The following is an 18,512-nucleotide window of genomic DNA, read 5'->3' as shown; positions in this document are numbered from 1 at the left end:
AATAAAGATAAATAAAACAAACGATTATGACAATAATGCTCTCTTAGTCTGTAGGCAGGAGGTCTGTTGAAGGTGTGTGGGGGGACTAGCAAATTTACTTCAGCAGGGAAAGGGAAATTCTGATGAAGGGGAACAGCTTTTAGGAACAGGCGCCCTGGCTTGTCCGTTTCCTGACAGCGGGACTGACAGTTTTCTGTTTTTTATCTGCAGCACAACTTCAAAATGTTTTCTGAGTGATGGCTGCTGCTTAATCACCGCCACACCTTTATGCATTTCCAGACGTGCTGCTTTTGGCCTTTAAAGCCCAAATGGCTTGGGACTGGGTTACCATAAGATCCACTTCAGAAGCCTTGCCTCTGTCACATGAAGAGAGGCAGGTAACCCTCACCCCCTGGAACTTTTAGTGGCACCCCACTAAGGGAGCAGCCCTTGCAGGGAAGCTTAAAAGGTAAAGGGACCCCTGACCATTAGGTCCAGTTGTGGCCAACTCTGGGGTTGCGGCGCTCATCTCGCTTTATTGGCCAAGGGAGCCGGCGTACAGCTTCCGGGCCATGTGGCCAGCATGACTAAGCCGCTTCTGGCGAACCAGAGCAGCACACGGAAATGCCGTTTACCTTCCCACTGGAGCAGTACCTATTTATCTACTTGCACTGGCGTGCTTTCGAACTGCTAGGTTGGCAGGAGCAGGGACTGAGCAACGGGAGCTCACCCTGTCACGGGTTTAACCCACAGCGCCACCCGCGTCCCTGCAGGGAAGCTTAAAAAGGTAAAGGTACCCCTGCCCGTACGGGCCAGTCTTGCCAGACTCTAGGGTTGTGTGCCCATCTCACTCAAGAGGCCGGGGGCCAGCGCTGTCCAAAGACACTTCCGGGTCACGTGGCCAGCGTGACATCGCTGCTCTGGCGAACCAGAGCCGCACACGGAAACACCGTTTACCTTCCCGCTTGTAAGCGGTCCCTATTTATCTACTTGCACCCGGGGGTGCTTTCGAACTGCTAGGTTGGCAGGCGCTGGGACCGAACGACGGGAGCGCACCCCGCCGCAGGGATTCGAACCGCCGACCTTTCGATCGGCAAGCCCTAGGTGCTGAGGCTTTTACCCACAGCGCCACCTGCGTCCCAGGGAAGCTTAGTTTGCACCAATTTACACCTTTCTATTGATAGGTAAAGACCCAGACTGTTGTAGCATGGACCTCTTTTAAACCCCAAACCTGTGTTCATAATTGGAGCTTTAGTGAATTTTGTTTGCTATATTTATGTACTTTTTGACTTTATGGGTTTTTAATATTTTATAATTGCAATGTTTGACGTATTCCAAGCTATAAAAAGAACATTGTTATGGAACAGCCTAGAGAGAAGATTAAGAAAACACCTGCTCCCTCTCAGCCAGTGCAGTCACTGCTTTTAAAAATTGTAGTGTGCAAGCACATTACCAAATGGATCTGACACATGGAAGATCACAGCACTTAATTCCATGACGTAGGAGGGGCTGCAAATCCTGTAAGCAGCTCTGGGATTGCTTCTGGGATCAATTATATAGTGCTCTGCCTATCCCACCTGCCTAAGCACAATAAAATCTGGGACTGGTAATTTTTGAGATAACTTGATACAAAGAGGGTCACAACTCTCTTCCCCATAACCTATGTCCTACTGACCCTACAGCTGCTGCTGGACCCCCATCACCTCCAGCCAGCACAACTATTGCCAGGGATGGCAGCTGTAGCATAAATAATATCTGGAGAGCTACAGATCCTCATCTCTGCTAACTTTTTAATGTATTTGCTTTTTTTATAGTTTTCTTGTCTTGTGTATTTTTGTTGGGAAGCCTCTGGTGTGACACACACACAAACACACACGAGTTAAGAGTTCAACATTAAACCAACAATGCCATATAACAGTGGTTTCCAATTAGCTAATTATTGAGGACTCTGTTTTTCAAAAGCCAAGCCATGGAGCTTCTACTTTTGAAAATTTTGACATCTCTATGGTAGTTTTTGTTATGTGAATGCTCCCACACTGTGCTTTTTTCTAGGGGGGTGCAAGGTATGCATACCCCTAAGCATTTGGTGAATCTGAGTTTTGCCTCATTGAGGAGCAGTGTTTCAATAGGAGTAGGAAAATGAGAGTACCCCTAAACATATTTTTAAAAGAAAAAAGCACTGCTCCCACAGATCCTCTGGGTGGGTTATGTGGACACCCTGGGATCCATGGACACCAATTATGAACCACTGCCTAAAAGACCTAGCTAGGATTTTACTCCTTTGTAGTTCTCATCGCAGGGACGCGGGTGGCGCTGTGGGTAAAACCTCAGCACCTAGGACTTGCCGATCGCATGGTCAGCGGTTCGAATCCCCGCGGCGGGGTGCGCTCCCGCTGCTTGGTCCCAGCGCCTGCCCACCTAGCAGTTCGAAAGCACCCCCGGGTGCAAGTAGATAAATAGGAACCGCTTATTAGCGGGAAGGTAAACGCCGTTTCCGTGTGCGGCTCTGGCTCGCCAGAGTAGCTTCGTCATGCTGGCCACGTGACCTGGAAGTGTCTGCGGATAGCGCTGGCTCCCGGCCTCTAGAGTGAGATGAGCGCACAACCCGTACGGGCAGGGGTACCTTTACCTTTTAGTTCTCATTGAGGTGGTAGACTTGCATCACAGAGGTGCTTCTTTTAGACAAGGTTGAACAGCTGTTCATAGTTTTATGGCAGAAAGGTTTATGGAAGTAGAAGAACAGAGAAAAATAATGTTCCAGAAAGGAAAAGTCTTTTCTGAACTTAGAAGGAATTTGCATGAAGGAAATTTAGCAACATTGCTAGTGTTGCTACTCTTAGTGTGGATTGGTAGTTACACGCAGAAACTAAGGTTGGTCTAGTTTTAGATAACTTATTCGTTTTGACTAGACTCAAGTATATCTGCAAACACTTAAGACAGGGCTGCCATACACCTGGCTTTCCCTGGGATTTCAAAGGCGGCATTGATGTCCGGGGGGAATTTCTGAAAGGCGGTGCTTTGTCCTGAATCTTAGCCAAATCAATAAAAAAACCCCCAGTGTCCTGGTTTTTACTTTTTGAAATATGGCAGCTTAAAATTAGAGTACAAGTTGTGTTGGGGAAGGATTTGGTTATGTCACCTATTCCAGCACTGAATCTGAAATACAGTATTAAAATGAACTAGAAAGAAGTACTAAAAAGAAGTGCTGGATGGGGTAGAGCCTTGAATGAAAGTGAGGCCTGGCTGAAAGGAAATCTTTCTCTTGGCATAGTATCACCAAAAATGTGTTCTGCTTCCATATTTGGGATATGTGTGTTTTCCAGATAACATGCATAGTTTAAAATCTGTTTTAAAGTTTTATTTCATCGTATCATTTTATAGGAAGCATTCCATCTAGTGTTCTTCATGCTGGCTGGAGAAAATCCAAACCAAAACCTGCAGTTCCTCACTCCCTAACTCCAAAAAAGGACAACATAACCTGAAATATTATTTGAAAATTTGCATAGAGATACACACAAAGAGGACAAACAGTTACCAGCGAATTTCTGTAAAGCAAGGGTTTTTTTAATCAACAATGATTTTCAAACTAGTAAAAGCTCATTAGGTACAGAAGTTTAAATAAAACCAGTTAATTCTGAAGCAGACTACATACAACTGCAGCTGTCTACATCTTTTGTTTTGCAACCCCAAATTTCCATAAACAGACTTCCTGCAAATTCAGTACATACTATTTTTAGCAATATCGCCAGAATTATTTGGATATTTATGCTGCAAATCAAAGTTTACGCCAGAATCCTGTCTGAGCAGCTTTACTTAAAACATTTTAGGACCCAAACATCACCACATGCTTAAACCCCCTTATTCAAAAACTTTATAAAAACTTGAGAAGTTTGCCCACTGGAATGGATTAAAGTACGTAACCAGGATATGATAGACAGTACAAAAGCATTTGCTCTTTCTAGCTACCCATTATGATGCTATTTTTAATTAGAATGTAAAACTCTGGACTTCAGATAAAAGTTTACCACCCCTCATGAAACCTGTCATTAGTGCATTAAACAGGTATACAAATACAAAAGTTAACCTTCCTCAAATGGCGTAAAACCTCCAAAATGTATTGGCTATACACTAAATGAAAAATTAGAAAGCTGCTTCATTTATAGAAGTTTCCATAGGTTAAAAGCAGTCCAGAACACTGAATGCATCAAACTAGTTGACAAAAACAAAGGGTTGATGCTACACAAAGGGCTTGCCTATGCTTTGCACGGGTCCAAGTAGCTTTCCATTTGCCAAGCCATTTTCCCCAGGAAAACCTCTTTACCACTGAATCGGAGGAAACTTCAATCCATTGAAAACCCAACTGATGTCTGCTCTGATTCAGCAGTGAATAGGTTTTCCCAGGATAAAGTGGTGGGAAAAGCAAAAGTGTGGATGAGCCCTTAGTTATGCTTTGAGTGGACGTGCTGTAAATCATCAGGATTTAAGTCAGTCATGAGTAACAAATTCCATTTATTTCAGTGGCTATACACTTATTCAGTCTGGAACCAACCCAAACTAATTTTCGTTTAACTATGACAGCTCTGATTTTCAGACAGAATTGGGTCTCCTGCTTTTTTGGGGGGACTACAACTCCCATCATCCCTAGCTAGCAGGACCCGTGGTCAGAGATGATGGGAATTGTAGTCCAAAAAGAAGCTAGAGACTCAAATTTGGGAACCCCTGCTCTATACTGTATGTGATGTCAAGGTTATATATAAAGCGAATCATCTTTCTATGGGTCTCAAAATGTAAATCATGTTTTAGCACTGGCAAAATGAAACTAGGTAAACTTTGACAAAGTTAATTATATTTTTGACCAGTGCTCTCCAATACAGAAACACCATCTCCTTGGGCATATATCAAGAGAAATGTAGTATAGACATGATAGAAGAAAAAAGTTACATAATACAAGTATTACACTGTATTATGACAGGAGTGGTGGGGAAGTCCATTCATGAATATATTAAACAATTTACTTGCATACCCTGAATTTTACATCTCTGGTTTAAAATCAGAGTGCTCATTCCACCAGTGTTCCCAAATTTACTCTGCTGTCCGCTTAGCAGCAATAAGGTTTAACAAGTTACATTACTCCTTGCAAACAGAAATATTTCAATCAAAATATACCTAGTCAAATTCTGTTTATATTAGTCATTAAAATATTTCAAATATTTTTATTTATATATCATCTCTAAATCACCCGAACAGTTAATGAAAAATAATATTTCACAAGTGAGCAAGCTGAACTCAACACAAAACACACATGTATGAGAAATGTATGAAATAAAAGGCAACTGATAGAGAAATATGGTATCAGACTCTTACTCCAATATGCAATTTGGGCTTCACTGACTACTTGATAATAAAACATTTTGGTCTTTACAAATTCCAGTTTGCATCTTGGTGCAATTATCTAGAAGACAGGGCCTTTCAGATACAGGATAATCCCAAGGTCCATCTTAAGATGCTGGGATTCTTTTAGCTTGCAAGATGTAGCCTTTGGATTTGATGACTCCTCTACTCTTAACAATGACTGAATATCGCAGAAGCCACAGTGGAGTCCATTCATGCACTTGGCAATCTGGGATACTTTCCTGAAGTGTTTCTTGGAAGCTTGCTTCGGAAAGGAGTTCTAAGGTTAGAACAGGGACAGGAGAAGGTGATGATTAGCAAAGCTTTTAGGAAATTGAGCTACCAGCATTATGAATGCCAATCATATTTGAAATATGTATATATGCAATTACAATAAAGCAAACACACTACGTGGTTGAACACAGTCCTGATATTTGACATGCCAGAACATCACCAAGACCAACACTCCAGAACCTTTTACAGTTGTTCATTACTTCACTTTTTATAATACATTAGTTTGGACATTATTTTAAAAGTCCAGGTTTGTTCAAACTAAACCAGCACTGCAGGATTTATCTCCTGGCTTATTGCTATGCCCATCTTTGCTGCGGTGTTATCTCTACAAATGACTTTATGTTTTGCCTGCTGAATGAGTTCCTTGACTGCATTAAGTCCAAATCAATACCAGTTTTTAAAATCTCCAAACATACAAGTGATATAAGCCAGAAATTCATTGTTAAAAAGGTGGGAATAATGAAATCTTTGCTCAAATGGTAACAAGCAGTGCACCCTATGCACATGTCGTCCTCAAACATTGGGCTGAGCTATTCTGGCTTTGATTTAAGCTGGCATCCAGAAAAGGTTCTTTTTCTATACATTGTGCCCTACACAGAATATGGAACTAGCTCTGTGATAATACAGCTAATTCTTAATGATCATAAGATGGCAAAACATAAATGGACCTTTGGTCTACTCTATCCAGGCAATTAACAGGACCTTACCTTTTGGATCATTATGAGTCAAAAGCTGGATATCAAACTCTTTAGCAAATGCAGTCAGATCTGGTGGCATCACACAACAGGATGCAAGATTCACCTGGTTACTGCTTGGTTTCACCTAGAAAAAAGTTTAAAATTTCAGCTTTCCTTCAGATATAAGATAGTGCTATGGTGTTTGCCTTACATTATAATTAATTAAGTGACTGCACATTCTTTATGACAATGGAAAGTTGCTGTGTTTTCTAAAAAAATTTTTTAATGCTGCACATATCAAACATATGGATGCAACTACTCACTTGCCCAGCTGGCTATACAGTGTCTATACTGTACTCAGGTTTAAAACTGGATCTGATTCCATAATATATTCAGCAGAACATATTAACAGAAAAAGCAGCAGACCCAGGTTATTTCAGTTGAACAGACTGCCTCTTACCTGCGCCCACAAGAACAGTTGCTCCAACAGTACTTTATCTAGATCAGAAGTCCCTATGGCAACAATCTTTTTGTTTTGAACTAAGTTTTCAAGCTCTGCCCAGTAAGGTTGTAAATATTCTAAGGAAAGATTAATTCCGTCTTCGGTTGGAGGAGGAGCAATTATCACGGAATCTAACTGGTCGACACCAAGGGCAGAACATGCTAAAAAAAAGAGAGACAAACTTTCATAGAATAAAAATTATTTACAGGAGGCTTTAAGAAACACAAATCTACTTGTCTTCTGATCACTTATTCTATCTCCTTGTATAAATGTTCAATTCCCTGAATCCACAAAATTTTTGAATTACAAGGAAGAACCTATACAATAGGTATTACTTTGCAGCAAAATATGCTGAAAAGAGAGGAAGGAAAGCAGAGTTCTTAATAGTTCTGAACATACAATAGTACACCAAGGAAACCACACAAAAGGGTTATTTTCAGAGTTCAGCTATCAGAAAAACAAAAGACGAATTTTTGCTTGAATTGAGGCTAGCTCTGCAATGCAAAATCTGGATTTCTTCCAGTTCTTAGTAAGTCGGTGTGCACTTCTGGCCTACTAAAATTAGGTTTGAAAAAAGCATAATATTAAAGCCAATAGTAGCCCCACTCCTCCAAAGCCGAAATGTGGCATGATCAATTGTGAGGAGGGTCACAGCCGCCATACCCCCTTGCTGGAAATGCACCCTCGCCCAACTGCACTTAGGTTAGAAGTCTTACTGTCTCCAATGCAAACTTTCCCCCCAAAACCTAATTATGTGAGTGTTGTGTGCTGTATATGTAAGCTTACATGGGATATGTTCAGGTATGTATGCATGCGCTGGTCAGCCCTGCTCACCTTCCATTTAGCTGCATCTATTGTTTGAAAGATGGACCCTGAAAAGGAAACCACGAAAAATGCAGCCACTCGACTGAAAGTGATTCCCAACCCCCGCCTCCATTTCACTGTCTGCCAACTTAGTTCGAAGACAGTAGGGAAAAGGTACAAAGGTCAATAGATTTTTAAAACATTCATGACTAGGGAAAGCTTTCTGTTTCAGAGCCAGAACAGGCTTTATAAAGAAAAAGAAAAGTCCCTGCAAACTTTGGATGTGTTCAAATGTAAGTTGCCAACTTACTCATACTGACTGCTTCTCTGATTGATGAAATGTTTGATCCCGCGATAAACAATTTTGCTGAAAATAAAAGACGAGTTAATAAGGGAAAGCAACATCTGCAAATAATGCAAATTCCCAACTGTGTGTTTCTGACCATTTAATAGCACATCAAATCTGCACAGATTAATGACCAAAACACTGCGGCAGAGGACATAATTTGAATGCAGAAGGTCCTGGGTTCAAATTCTAGAGTCTCCTAGAAAGGCTTGGAAGAATTATGCAGCCTCCTCCTTTCTTTATGTTGATGTCTTGCACAAATACAACTTAGCTATAAAGCAACAAGAACGCCAACAACAAATGCAAGAAGTTCCCCTCCCAAAAGCAATTAATTCCCAAGAACACCAATTGTTCCAGTTAAAAAGTCTGACATATATTACACAATGTCCGCCTTTCAGAGACTGAGTTAAGGGTTATTTGCTGCTCTAGGTTATTTCTGGGTTTACAGATTTCTAGGCAAGTCTCCTATTAAGATGAAATTCAAAACAAGCTTATAGAAAGGTTAGATTTCAAAGCAATTTGACTTAAGACATGTTTGCTCAGGTCCTTTTGGTGAACAGCGGCCCACAGATTATTTCTCTACATGTGAAGACAAGGAATTTTTGCCAATGAGCTCCTGACGCACTGGATGAGTTAAAGAATGGCAGAAATGTTGTTTTCCCTTCTTAGTCCAGGGGTTAGAGAACCTTTGGTCCTTCAGCTAAATCCCATCAGCCCCAGCAAGCATCGCTGATGGCCAGGGATGATGGGAGTCGTAGTTCATCAACATCTGGAGGGACAAAGGTTCCTCACACTTGGCCTTAGCCCATGGGTCTGCCTAGAACGTGGTGATGAAAAACCTGCTTCTTGATTTCACTTACAATAGATGCCCGGTTGTTGTTTTTTTATGGTAGGTACTCTCAGAATCATTGATGGAACTGAGATTGCCTTATCAACTCAGATAAAAACCTTGGTTCAAAGTAGTTCATTAACTTGTTGTTCAGGAAGCATATATGAAAGATTATTGGCTGCGCCTTCAATACCAGGCCCAAGAGAGACCCAGGTTGGCACACACCTCTCAGCAAGATTTACTAATATTTATGTAGCTATTTTTGAACTAACAACAGTTTTCATTTTCAGGGTGCAAGGATAGCCGCTATCTATACAGAGAACTAGGATGGTTCCATGACCCTACTGCAACTGTGCTGTACCTAGAAATGTCTGCCCTCTCTTTGAGAAACTTCAGAATTGCCCCTTACTGAAGGAGACCAGAAGTCCACCTAACACACCATTCTGTATCCAACAGCCAGAGGCCTCTGGAAGCTCACAGGCTGATGCATTATGCAACTGGTCATTCCCTCACATTTGTCCCAGTTCTGTTTTCATTTTACTTCCAGCATTGCAACAGTGGCATCAGCTGCTTTAAGGAAGAAAAGAAAGAAAAAGATATGCATTGCCTGAGGCTATGAGATGATCCTGAAGATTTTTGTTGAGTACAGATTTTGGAAAGAGCAATATGGATGCAATGATATACAAGCAAAGCAGTACCAAAGTTCTGGTGGTGTGCACTTTGGATACATCTGCATGAAACTATAGTTCAGTGTTATGAGAGCAAGCCCAGGGCTCATGCACTCTCCCCTCCTCCCTGGTGTGGCTGTGAGGAGGCGATCAAGCATTTCTGCTTCTATTTTTTATTAACCACAGTATCCTTAACTGGGGTCACTCTTAACTATAGTTCTCTAGAGCAAGCCAGATAAATAAACCCGCGGTGTGCGCGTGTGTGCAAGCCAGAGACTTGCAAAGGCTTGGCCTCATAATGCTAAATCATGATGCAAACACAGCCTAAATGTACATGAACTATTAACTGTGCAATGCTAACCATGTTTTCTCAAAAGTAAGCATATTCAATTCAAACACACCCAGGTAAGCAGGGTTAAATGGTGTTTCTTTTTATTACTGTGATCCCCTTTGGGAGAGGACAATTGTCTGAAAAGCAGGATAAAAATATTAAAAGGGAATAAATAATATTGCTTTGTCCTATGAATTAGTCATCAGGTTGTTTAGTTAGCAGATCCTCGACTGCAATCCTTGTCAGCAGAGTGACTAGAATAATGCAGATAAGAGTCGCAAGAGAAAGTAAGTGATAATACTTTACTGAAGTTAATTGAACAAAAGCAGCATATAATATGCAGAGAAACGAGCTTTGGTCTCCTGGCCAATGGCAGACTCTGCTGCCTTTCAGCTCTGCTGAAACAATGTTAAGCTGTGCTATGCTGGACCTCTTACTCAATTCCCCAACCTATTGTGGAATTTAATATTCCACAAGTCCCCAGAGGAAGGTGACTCTCTGTATCTAAGAAGCTGGTTGACTAACACTGGGCCCTGCTGCATCCCACCTCTCCTGATGAAGTCAACAAACAAATTATACCTGAAACTTTCAGTTCTTCCCTTTCTTCAGGATTGATCTTTTCTATTGCTTGGGCTAGAGTACATTCAAGGGTTTCAGGCAGCTCCTGCAAATAAATACATTGACAGTCAGAAGAAGCTTACCAGTATTGGCAGCTAAGCACATCTTGTGTCATTAGAGAAGACATATAAAAAGCAGCCTGGAGCTTCACCAAAATTCTGTTTTCATATGGGGGGGGGGGAGGGAGCACAAACAACTCTGCAGTAGATGCCTGAGACAAAAGTCCTGGAATCCCCCTGTCCGAGGCACCCAGTTGCAAAAGGCCTGGTCCACACTGCACAGCTGGAGGCCACAGAGGGCAAGTCTGACAAGCACCTCAACAAACGGCGTGAAAGGAAAGTATGCAAGGCAGATTTGTAGCACTACACATATTCTGAGAGTTATGTTATGCCTGCATTCAGCCTCAAAAATGCAGGGCGTGAAATAAAAACACATGCAACAAACAGTTTAAATATATATATAAAAACAGTCACAGGGTTATGTTTACACAAACCATCCAACTACAGGGCCTCTGGTCCCATTCTAATTGCAGAATGGGACTGGCAGGAGTGGGTCAGCAATAAATCGCATGGAGTAAGCGGAATTAACTCTTTATTAGAAGAAACAAGGTCTGCTCAGTAGTGCCAGGCCTCATAAGCACAGCAACTCTTCTCGGTAAATATTGTCCCTATGATATAGTTGTGGAGAATCAAGGTCCCTGCCTTACCCCAGCTGCCTAAGTCTCCTCCTCTCCCAGGTCCTTCCTAAGCAATCTGAGACTTCCAGAATGCCTATTTTTGCTCTTCCCTCTTCATGCCTCTTCTGGTTCTGGGAGACCAGAAGGGAGGGGAACTTGACTCTCCCTGCTCACTAAACCCTGTTACCTCTTCAACTTCCAACACCTCTTCCCAATCTTCTTCATCTTCTCCCTCTGACGACTCGTTGTCGTGCCACCACCAATCCCTGGGCTCTGAGCCTTCTTCCTTGGGGGTTCCCCAGCTGGTGCCTCCCACCATTCCTCTGTGTCCAGTCAGTCCATGATAAAGTGCTGCTTTGGACATTTAAAGCCCTAAATGGCTTGGGATTCCAATTATCTAAAGGATCGTCTCTTCCCACAGCAACCTGTCTGGACACTCCATTGGCCCTCCAAGGTCCTGCTCTGTGTCCCAAAGAAGCATATGGAGGGCAGTGACCAGACATGTGTCAGCTCTCCACCTGCCCATCCCTACTCTTTGGAATGGGAAGGAATGCCTGCCTCTGACTTTATTATCATTTTGGTTCCAGGTAAAGACACTTTAATTATTCTATGAGAACTTTCATTATATTGTTTCTCTCTCCAGAAATAAATTTCATTTAACAAGGACAGACTGAGTTTGGGCCAGAGAAAATTCTAACTATTTGACTAGCATACTAGCAAGGAAACACAAAACAGGAAAAGTCACTTACCTGCAATAGATCTGGGCTGATCTTTGAACTCCACTCATTTAAGGTTTTCTGAATGCAATCCCGCAGCTGCAAAGCAACATATTCACTATTCAACACTGCTTGGTTTCAATTTTGCAATACAGTGAGAAAAGGAAATTAAACTTGCCTCTGCTAATCCCTATATCTTCTCTCTTATGTACACAAACTAAGCAAATTATATCTGGGTACAGGGATAGAACAAAAATGTGAGGACAAATGTAAACAGGAAACAGTAAAAAGGAAAGGAATCCTATTTTTTCTGCAATTCACCATGCCGGTTTTAAAGTATTGCTCCCTTCTCCCATTAGGCAAAGCGGGTGGCCTGCATAAGGTCACATTAGGGGCCTAGATGGGAAATGAGAGGAACCCACAAATAATGCAGCAGATTCATGATTTTGGGGGGCAAATGAAAGGAGGAACAAGTCACAAAACCTAAAGAACTGGAAAATTGTGCTAGAGGAGGGCAGTGGAGGGGTACAAGAATGTAAGGCTTGCTGTGGCTTGTTCCTGTCACAAAAAACAGTGGTTTATGTAACATATAAGCTAGAACCACAGGTATGAACTCTTGCTTAAGAAACTAAGTGTCTTTCTCTCTACCAGAATCCAACAAACCCAGCAGTCGGCAATAAGCCTTCATCTAAAAATTGGCCAGTGGTTCACCAATAGACCACTGTCTTCTTTCTGCCTCTTTGGACAAGTTTCAACTTCCTGTTCAACATCACTGTGATCTGAATTGAGGGTTGCTGATACTGAATGGCACAATCAATTAACTTTTTCAGTTAACAAGGCATAGGGAAGTTTGAGTCCAGGTCTGAATGAACAACAACTTCCATTATTATTTTTAAAAAGGGAGGAGAAGCAAAATCTAGCACCTGGTCTTGTAGTAGTGTACTTCTCATGCAAAGATCATTTGTAAAAGCTACAAATTCATCCTAAGTAAAGCTTTAAAATGGCTTGACTGATTTAATTGTTGTGAAACAATTCAATGAAAGGCAAATATTAAGCATGTTGTGGGCATGTTTAATTTTGCCAGACCTTCGGAATGAGAAAACTAAATACTGTATGACTTTTTCTACTAGAATAGAGTAGCATTTGTCTACTGAATAGGAAGCTACCTCACACTCTTTAGAATTTCAGAAAGGCAACTTATTAACTGAGATTCTGATACCAAGTTACGGTATTTAAACATAACTCGGCAATTAACTCATTGATTAAGAGGCCAATAATCAACTAATAATTCTTTAATCAGTTAACAGCCCTCATATTTAGTGTTTCCTGCTGTGATGGCTTTGGACAGTTTGTAAAGTGTAAAAAGCGCAGCTACAGAAATAAACTTCAAATTTATTATCTGACTCGATTCCCCAGGTGTAAAACCAAAACAGTGGTTTTCAAAGTTTCTAAGCTTTGGGGAATCCCTTCCCCATCGGGTGGTCTGTGCTGAGGAATCTCTGAGTGGTCTACATCAGTGTTTCCCAACCGGTGTTCCGCAGCACACTAGTGTGCCGCGAGATTGTTGCCTGGTGTACCGTGGGAGGGAGGCGGGCGAGTCGGGCGGCGAGAGGCAGGGCGGCGGCGGCGAGGAGAGGCCGCCCAGCGCGGGGCTCTCGCCGTCTGCCTGCCTGGCTGCCTGCGTGGCGCTGACGTCACGGGGCTGTAACGTGCCCCACATAGGCACACGCGGGGCGGCGAGCGAGCTCCCTCCCACATCCCATCGCCGGCTCTGCACCAGGCGGTAGAGCTCGGCGAAGTCGCCGCGCTGGAAGGCCAGCAGCGCGTGCGCCTTGGCCAGGCTCTCGCCCGCCTGCGCCTCCAGGCACGGCGCCTCGGCGTCGGGCGGCAGCAAACCCAGGAAGCGGCCCAGCCGGCCGGGGTCGCCCGCCTGCAGCAGCGCCTCGCACACGCACAAGACCTGCTCCGCCGAGAAGCGCGGCGAGCGCGGAGGATCGGGCGCGGCGGAGGCCAGCCCCGCGCTTGGAGAGGACGCAGCAGCCGTCGCCGAACCCGATCCTCCTCCTCCTGCTCCGCCGCCGTCCTCTGGCTCTCGGCCGGGAGGAGCCTGCGGCGACGGGGCGGGCGCCGAAGTTGGCAGAAGTTGGCGCGCCTCCTCGGCAGCGCCTTCGTCCTCCTCCTCCTGCCTCTGCTCTCCTCTGGCGGCGGGGGCACGCCTCCCTCCCCGGCCGGTGGGCTCGGCGGGGCCCGCGGGGAAGGATCGCGGCCCCCCTCGCCCGCCTCCCTCCCCCTGCGCTGCCCTAGCCGTGCGGGTCTCCTCCCCCTGCGCCTCCGTCCCCTTTCCACATCCTAGGAACCGCGGTCCGCCTACCGCCCCCGGGCCGCGGCGCGGCTCCCAGCCCGGGCTGGCCTCCGCCTCCTGGGACGCGCGCCCACCCCCGCGGCCCCCCAAACTTCGGAGCAACTCTCCAGACGCTTCTCCCCCGCCTCGGTCTCCCTCCTTTCCACTTCTCTTCCCCCCTTCCTTCCCTCTTTCTTTCTCTTTCTCTCCCACCCGCCTTTCCTTCTATTAATTTTCCTTTCCCCTCCCTCCCTTCGTCCTTCCTACTTTTACTCCTGGGCTCCTCCCCCCTTTGCGCAGCCACAAATCAATCTCTCTCTCTTTTTTCCCCTCTCTCTCTTCTTTGCTCAGACGCAAAAAAGCGCCGCTTTTTGGAAATCCGGACTGCTGTCCCCGCTGAAACGATACTTTAAAAAAGGAAGAACCCACTGGCTCTTATTTCTGTTTAAAGCAGTAGATCCCGAACTCTTTTGGCCCACTGCCCCCTTGGTTCCACATCCCCCAGTGTCCCCTATGCTTACTCTATAGAAAGCATTACAGGGGTTAACGCGGCTCGCTAAGGAAGATATTAATAGAATTCTGCATTTGGGGGGAGACCCTAACAGTCATAACCATTACCTTCTATGCTGTTACTATTTTTTTATATTTTTTTACATAAGTAAAAAGTGACCTTTCCCCATCTGGCATGGTGGTGTGCCTCGAGATTTTTTTCATGAAACAAGTGTGCCTTTGCCCAAAAAAGGTTGGGAAACACTGGTCTACATCTTCCAAAGGATTCTGGGGCGTATTCTATGAGCCACACTCGGTTTTTGTAGGCTGCCAGCCAAATCTTTTGGCAGCCAGTGAATGCCATTTACCATCACCTAGCATGAACTGAGACTACGCCCTGTAACACACCCAACCCTTCCCTGCAGCTACACATTACAGGGCCAGACGAGTTGTAGTGCACAAACAGTCTTTTCAGAAAACCTGTCCATCACTACTGATTTTCTCACTGAGGAACTCCCATTTTCTGGCTTTCAGTTTGAAAGCCACTGGGTTAGAAACAATACTGTAGTTGTATGCAGAGGAAAAAAGATAGTAAAATAGGAACCCATGCTTCTGGTACGTATGTTTTACACGTGTCAGAGCAGTTCCCTTGAGGGAAGTACTGTATTATTATTATTAATTAGACTCGTTAGTAGCTTGTTGCACAAGGGTTTCCCAAGCAACACGCAACATATTTTAAAAAATAAGCATAATACAAATACATTATAATATCAGCACATTCGCACAAAAGCACATGAAATTCGTAAAAATTACACAACTTCCCTAATAGCAGCATACTAAGAACAACAATAAACTACACAAGCTGTGTTGTAGTTTACTATTATTACTAGTATTGCTCCCACCCTGCCTATTGTAAAAGTAGTACTCACTTCTATTTTGATTTGAACTGAGGCTTTCATTATATTCAAGCAGGCTACGGGATAGCTGCCAAACATAACTTCATTACTACCTCAGAATGGTATGGGGGCCTATAGTTTGCAGAACAATGGCTCCCAAGCCTCGTAATCCATGTTCTGAAACTAAGCTGCTGGCTTTATAGATGCTCAGTACTAAGAACTGAACCTCATCTTTAGAATAATAATTAAAAACCACAACATGGCAAGCCAGTTATCCAATAGATTAGCAATGTACTTTCCCAAGAAGCCACAAAACAAATTTTAATGATTGCTACACACTCACTATGCGTACTTTTAAAGGGCGAAAAAAAGGTTATTGTGATTTGTGGCTGTGATAAACTTTTCTTCTCATATCAAGGTGGAAGTATGATCTGAAAGCAAAAGTCCTCTATATACCGTTTTGAGTATAAATGGTTATTGTGGGATAGCTGAGAATGACTACTTTGGGTTACAAAATACTATATCACCTTATGGCACACTGGGGGTGAAGGAAATTGACAATTATAAGAAAATAACTAGGTCAGTATGATACATGAACACTTTAGTCCAGAAGATATCTTGTCTAGAAGCTTTGAATAGATTGTATTAGCCATAATAAAATTTATTTATTTTTATTAGCCTTCATTACATATATTATGTTCCGGGGGAAATTGTTTCTCTTTAATCCGTCTGATTAAAATTCTATGTCCTTTTAAATGTATTTGTGGGAGGGGGAGTTATTGGTTTGTTTTTGTTCTTGTTTTTATTATGAATTTTGTGTCCTCATTTTGTATTTTTGTGTTGTGATCCGCCCTGTGATCTTTGGATGAAGGGCGGTATACAAATTTAATAAATAAGTAATAAAACAAAAAGAAAATGATTAGAATGAAATGCAGTTTTACAGGACCATTTTTAGGCTGTTTAAAAAGGACTGACCCCCAAGCATAAGACCAATACAGCGCTGCCTGTCAGTATAGCCTGAAGAGGCAATACGATGCCAAACTAATTACAGCAGGATTCCGTATGTCAATTACAACCAGGGTGGGGCAAGGAAGTTTTTGCAGCTACATGCCACAACACAGTTCAAGATGCTCACACTTAACTGCTAAGCTAGACATGTATTTAGCTAACAAGTTTGGGGTCGCAAAAAGCCTAAACAGATTTAATGTAAAAACCTTTAGAACTACAAGGTGTTGAGTAGTTAAGTTAGGCTGACGTCAAAGGCATAACTGCCTATCAAATTTCCAGTAAGTTGCCTGATCAAACATGCAACAGCTCATCAAACTGCTAAAATGCTAGCAATGGATTTGGAAAAAGTTGCTTGCTTATGATTCAGAAAAGTTTAGGGGAAACACAGCAGAATAAATTGAAGTTGAAGTGTATGCCCCGACAGTATACCAAACATTATGAAGAAATGTTTGGGGAGTCTTTTCGCCTAAGTACTTGTTAAGAGGGTTTTTTTAAAATCATGTCCAAAATTTAGCAGAAAAGCACTTTTTAACAAATTGTGATGGGCTTCAATGTTTTCAAAAAAACCCTACTCTTGAGGCTATTAAGAGAGACTAAGGATGCTTTGAGGCTATCACAATTTTTCAGATGGGGAATCAGTGACAAATCAGGAAGTTACAGCAGCGCGCATTACTGGGCAACAAACTGCTTTCCAAACAAAATCAGACTTTTTGCAGCAAGGAAAGTGATAGCAATTGCTTGGTGTGACGTCATATAGCCTGCCTATAAACTTAGTGCAAAACAAATCAGGTGAATGGTCTACAAACAGGTTGTTTGCCTGGAAGCAACCTGGAAGGCATTGGACAAAAACACAATACAGTGAAAGAAGCATTTTTTTTGGCACTCAGGAAAAGACACAGCAACATAAACAAATATCTACTTAACGCTGACACTTCTAAAAAAGATAACTCTCCGTGGTGGGATTCCCACATTGCTCTGTACCCACAAACTACCCAGCTAAAGCGGAGCAGAGAACCAGGAAATCAATAAAGCTTTAATTCCCCTCCACCCCGATTCAGACAGTGACCTGGATTTTAATACCAACTCCTTGTTTTCAAAGCATCGTGCTGTTTGGGGTCTTCCTCTTCTTCTTTTCAACGGGAGAGAGACGTATAACAACAGCTAAAACCCCAGTCAATAAAACCAACGTTTTTTGGGAACACACACACCCAGCGCTGCCTCCCGCTGCTTTTGCCACAGAAAGGAGACAATAAATAACCCCTTTCAAGGCTCCGCGAGAAGGAACAAAAAAACCCTGCCAGCCCCCATATGTATTATTTATGAGGGAGCGGTCGATCGCAGCGGCCTGGCTTTGGTGGGGTATATTTTTTGGGGGTGCTGATCCCTCGCGGAGAGCAAGAATCGGGATCCGCGCGCCCGCGTTCTCACGACCAACAAGAGCGGGTCTTCAGAATGGACCGTCCACGCGTCTCCTCCCCGCTTCCCGCAGGCTCACCTCCTCGCTGGGGGTGGCCGGGCACTTCTTCCTCAGGCGCCCCCAGTTGAGCAGGTTGCCCGTCTGCAGGTTGAGGGTGCCCGCTTGCCCCAGCAGCACCCCGGCGCTGCCGCTCTCGGTCCCCATGTGCGCTTGTTTGCCTGCTCTCTCCGCCCGCTGGAAGCCACTGGCCGCCGGGTCCTGAGGAAGGAGAAGAGGAAGGGACTTGACCCGGGCAGAGTCTGCGGCGCCGCTCTCCTTCCTTCCCTCCCTCGCTTTCCCTTCAGACAAGGGACGGTGACTCAGCAGGAGGGGGAAAGTGCCTTGTCACCGTCCCCGGTCACGTGGCTCGGGACGGACACACACAGAGCCACAAGGTAGCGGGGACCGCGCGCAAACGGCCCTCCCAACGGCGGCGGCCAACTGCTTTGATCCCAGCTGAACCCCACACACACATCGAGGGGAGTTCTTGC

General features: G+C 43.8%; 1 protein-coding gene and 1 long non-coding RNA gene across 3 annotated transcripts in view; one reads left to right on the top strand and one right to left on the bottom strand.

The window, feature by feature from the left end:
- LOC308587430 overlaps window positions 1–9,997 on the top strand; it is a 24,004-nt gene extending 14,007 nt beyond the window's left edge. For both annotated transcript variants that reach the window (XR_014008368.1, XR_014008369.1), the window contains exon 3: window positions 9,113–9,997. This is a non-coding gene — a long non-coding RNA (uncharacterized lncRNA). The remainder of the gene's footprint in view (window positions 1–9,112) is intronic.
- On the bottom strand, window positions 3,323–18,512 carry GCLM (glutamate-cysteine ligase modifier subunit). Its single transcript, XM_081195070.1, has 7 exons — window positions 18,061–18,512; window positions 11,865–11,930; window positions 10,401–10,485; window positions 7,958–8,014; window positions 6,802–7,004; window positions 6,372–6,486; window positions 3,323–5,650 (listed from the first exon to the last, which is right to left on the bottom strand). Exons 1-7 carry the CDS (start codon window positions 18,184–18,186, stop codon window positions 5,478–5,480), a joined length of 825 nt encoding a protein of 274 aa, XP_081051196.1. The 5' UTR covers window positions 18,187–18,512; the 3' UTR covers window positions 3,323–5,477.

Source organism: Podarcis bocagei (genome assembly GCF_964188305.1).
Source record: "Podarcis bocagei genome assembly, chromosome: 5".
Taxonomy (NCBI): domain Eukaryota; kingdom Metazoa; phylum Chordata; class Lepidosauria; order Squamata; family Lacertidae; genus Podarcis; species Podarcis bocagei.
Note: the sequence above shows the minus strand (reverse complement) of the source record. Positions and strands in the feature narration are given on the sequence as shown.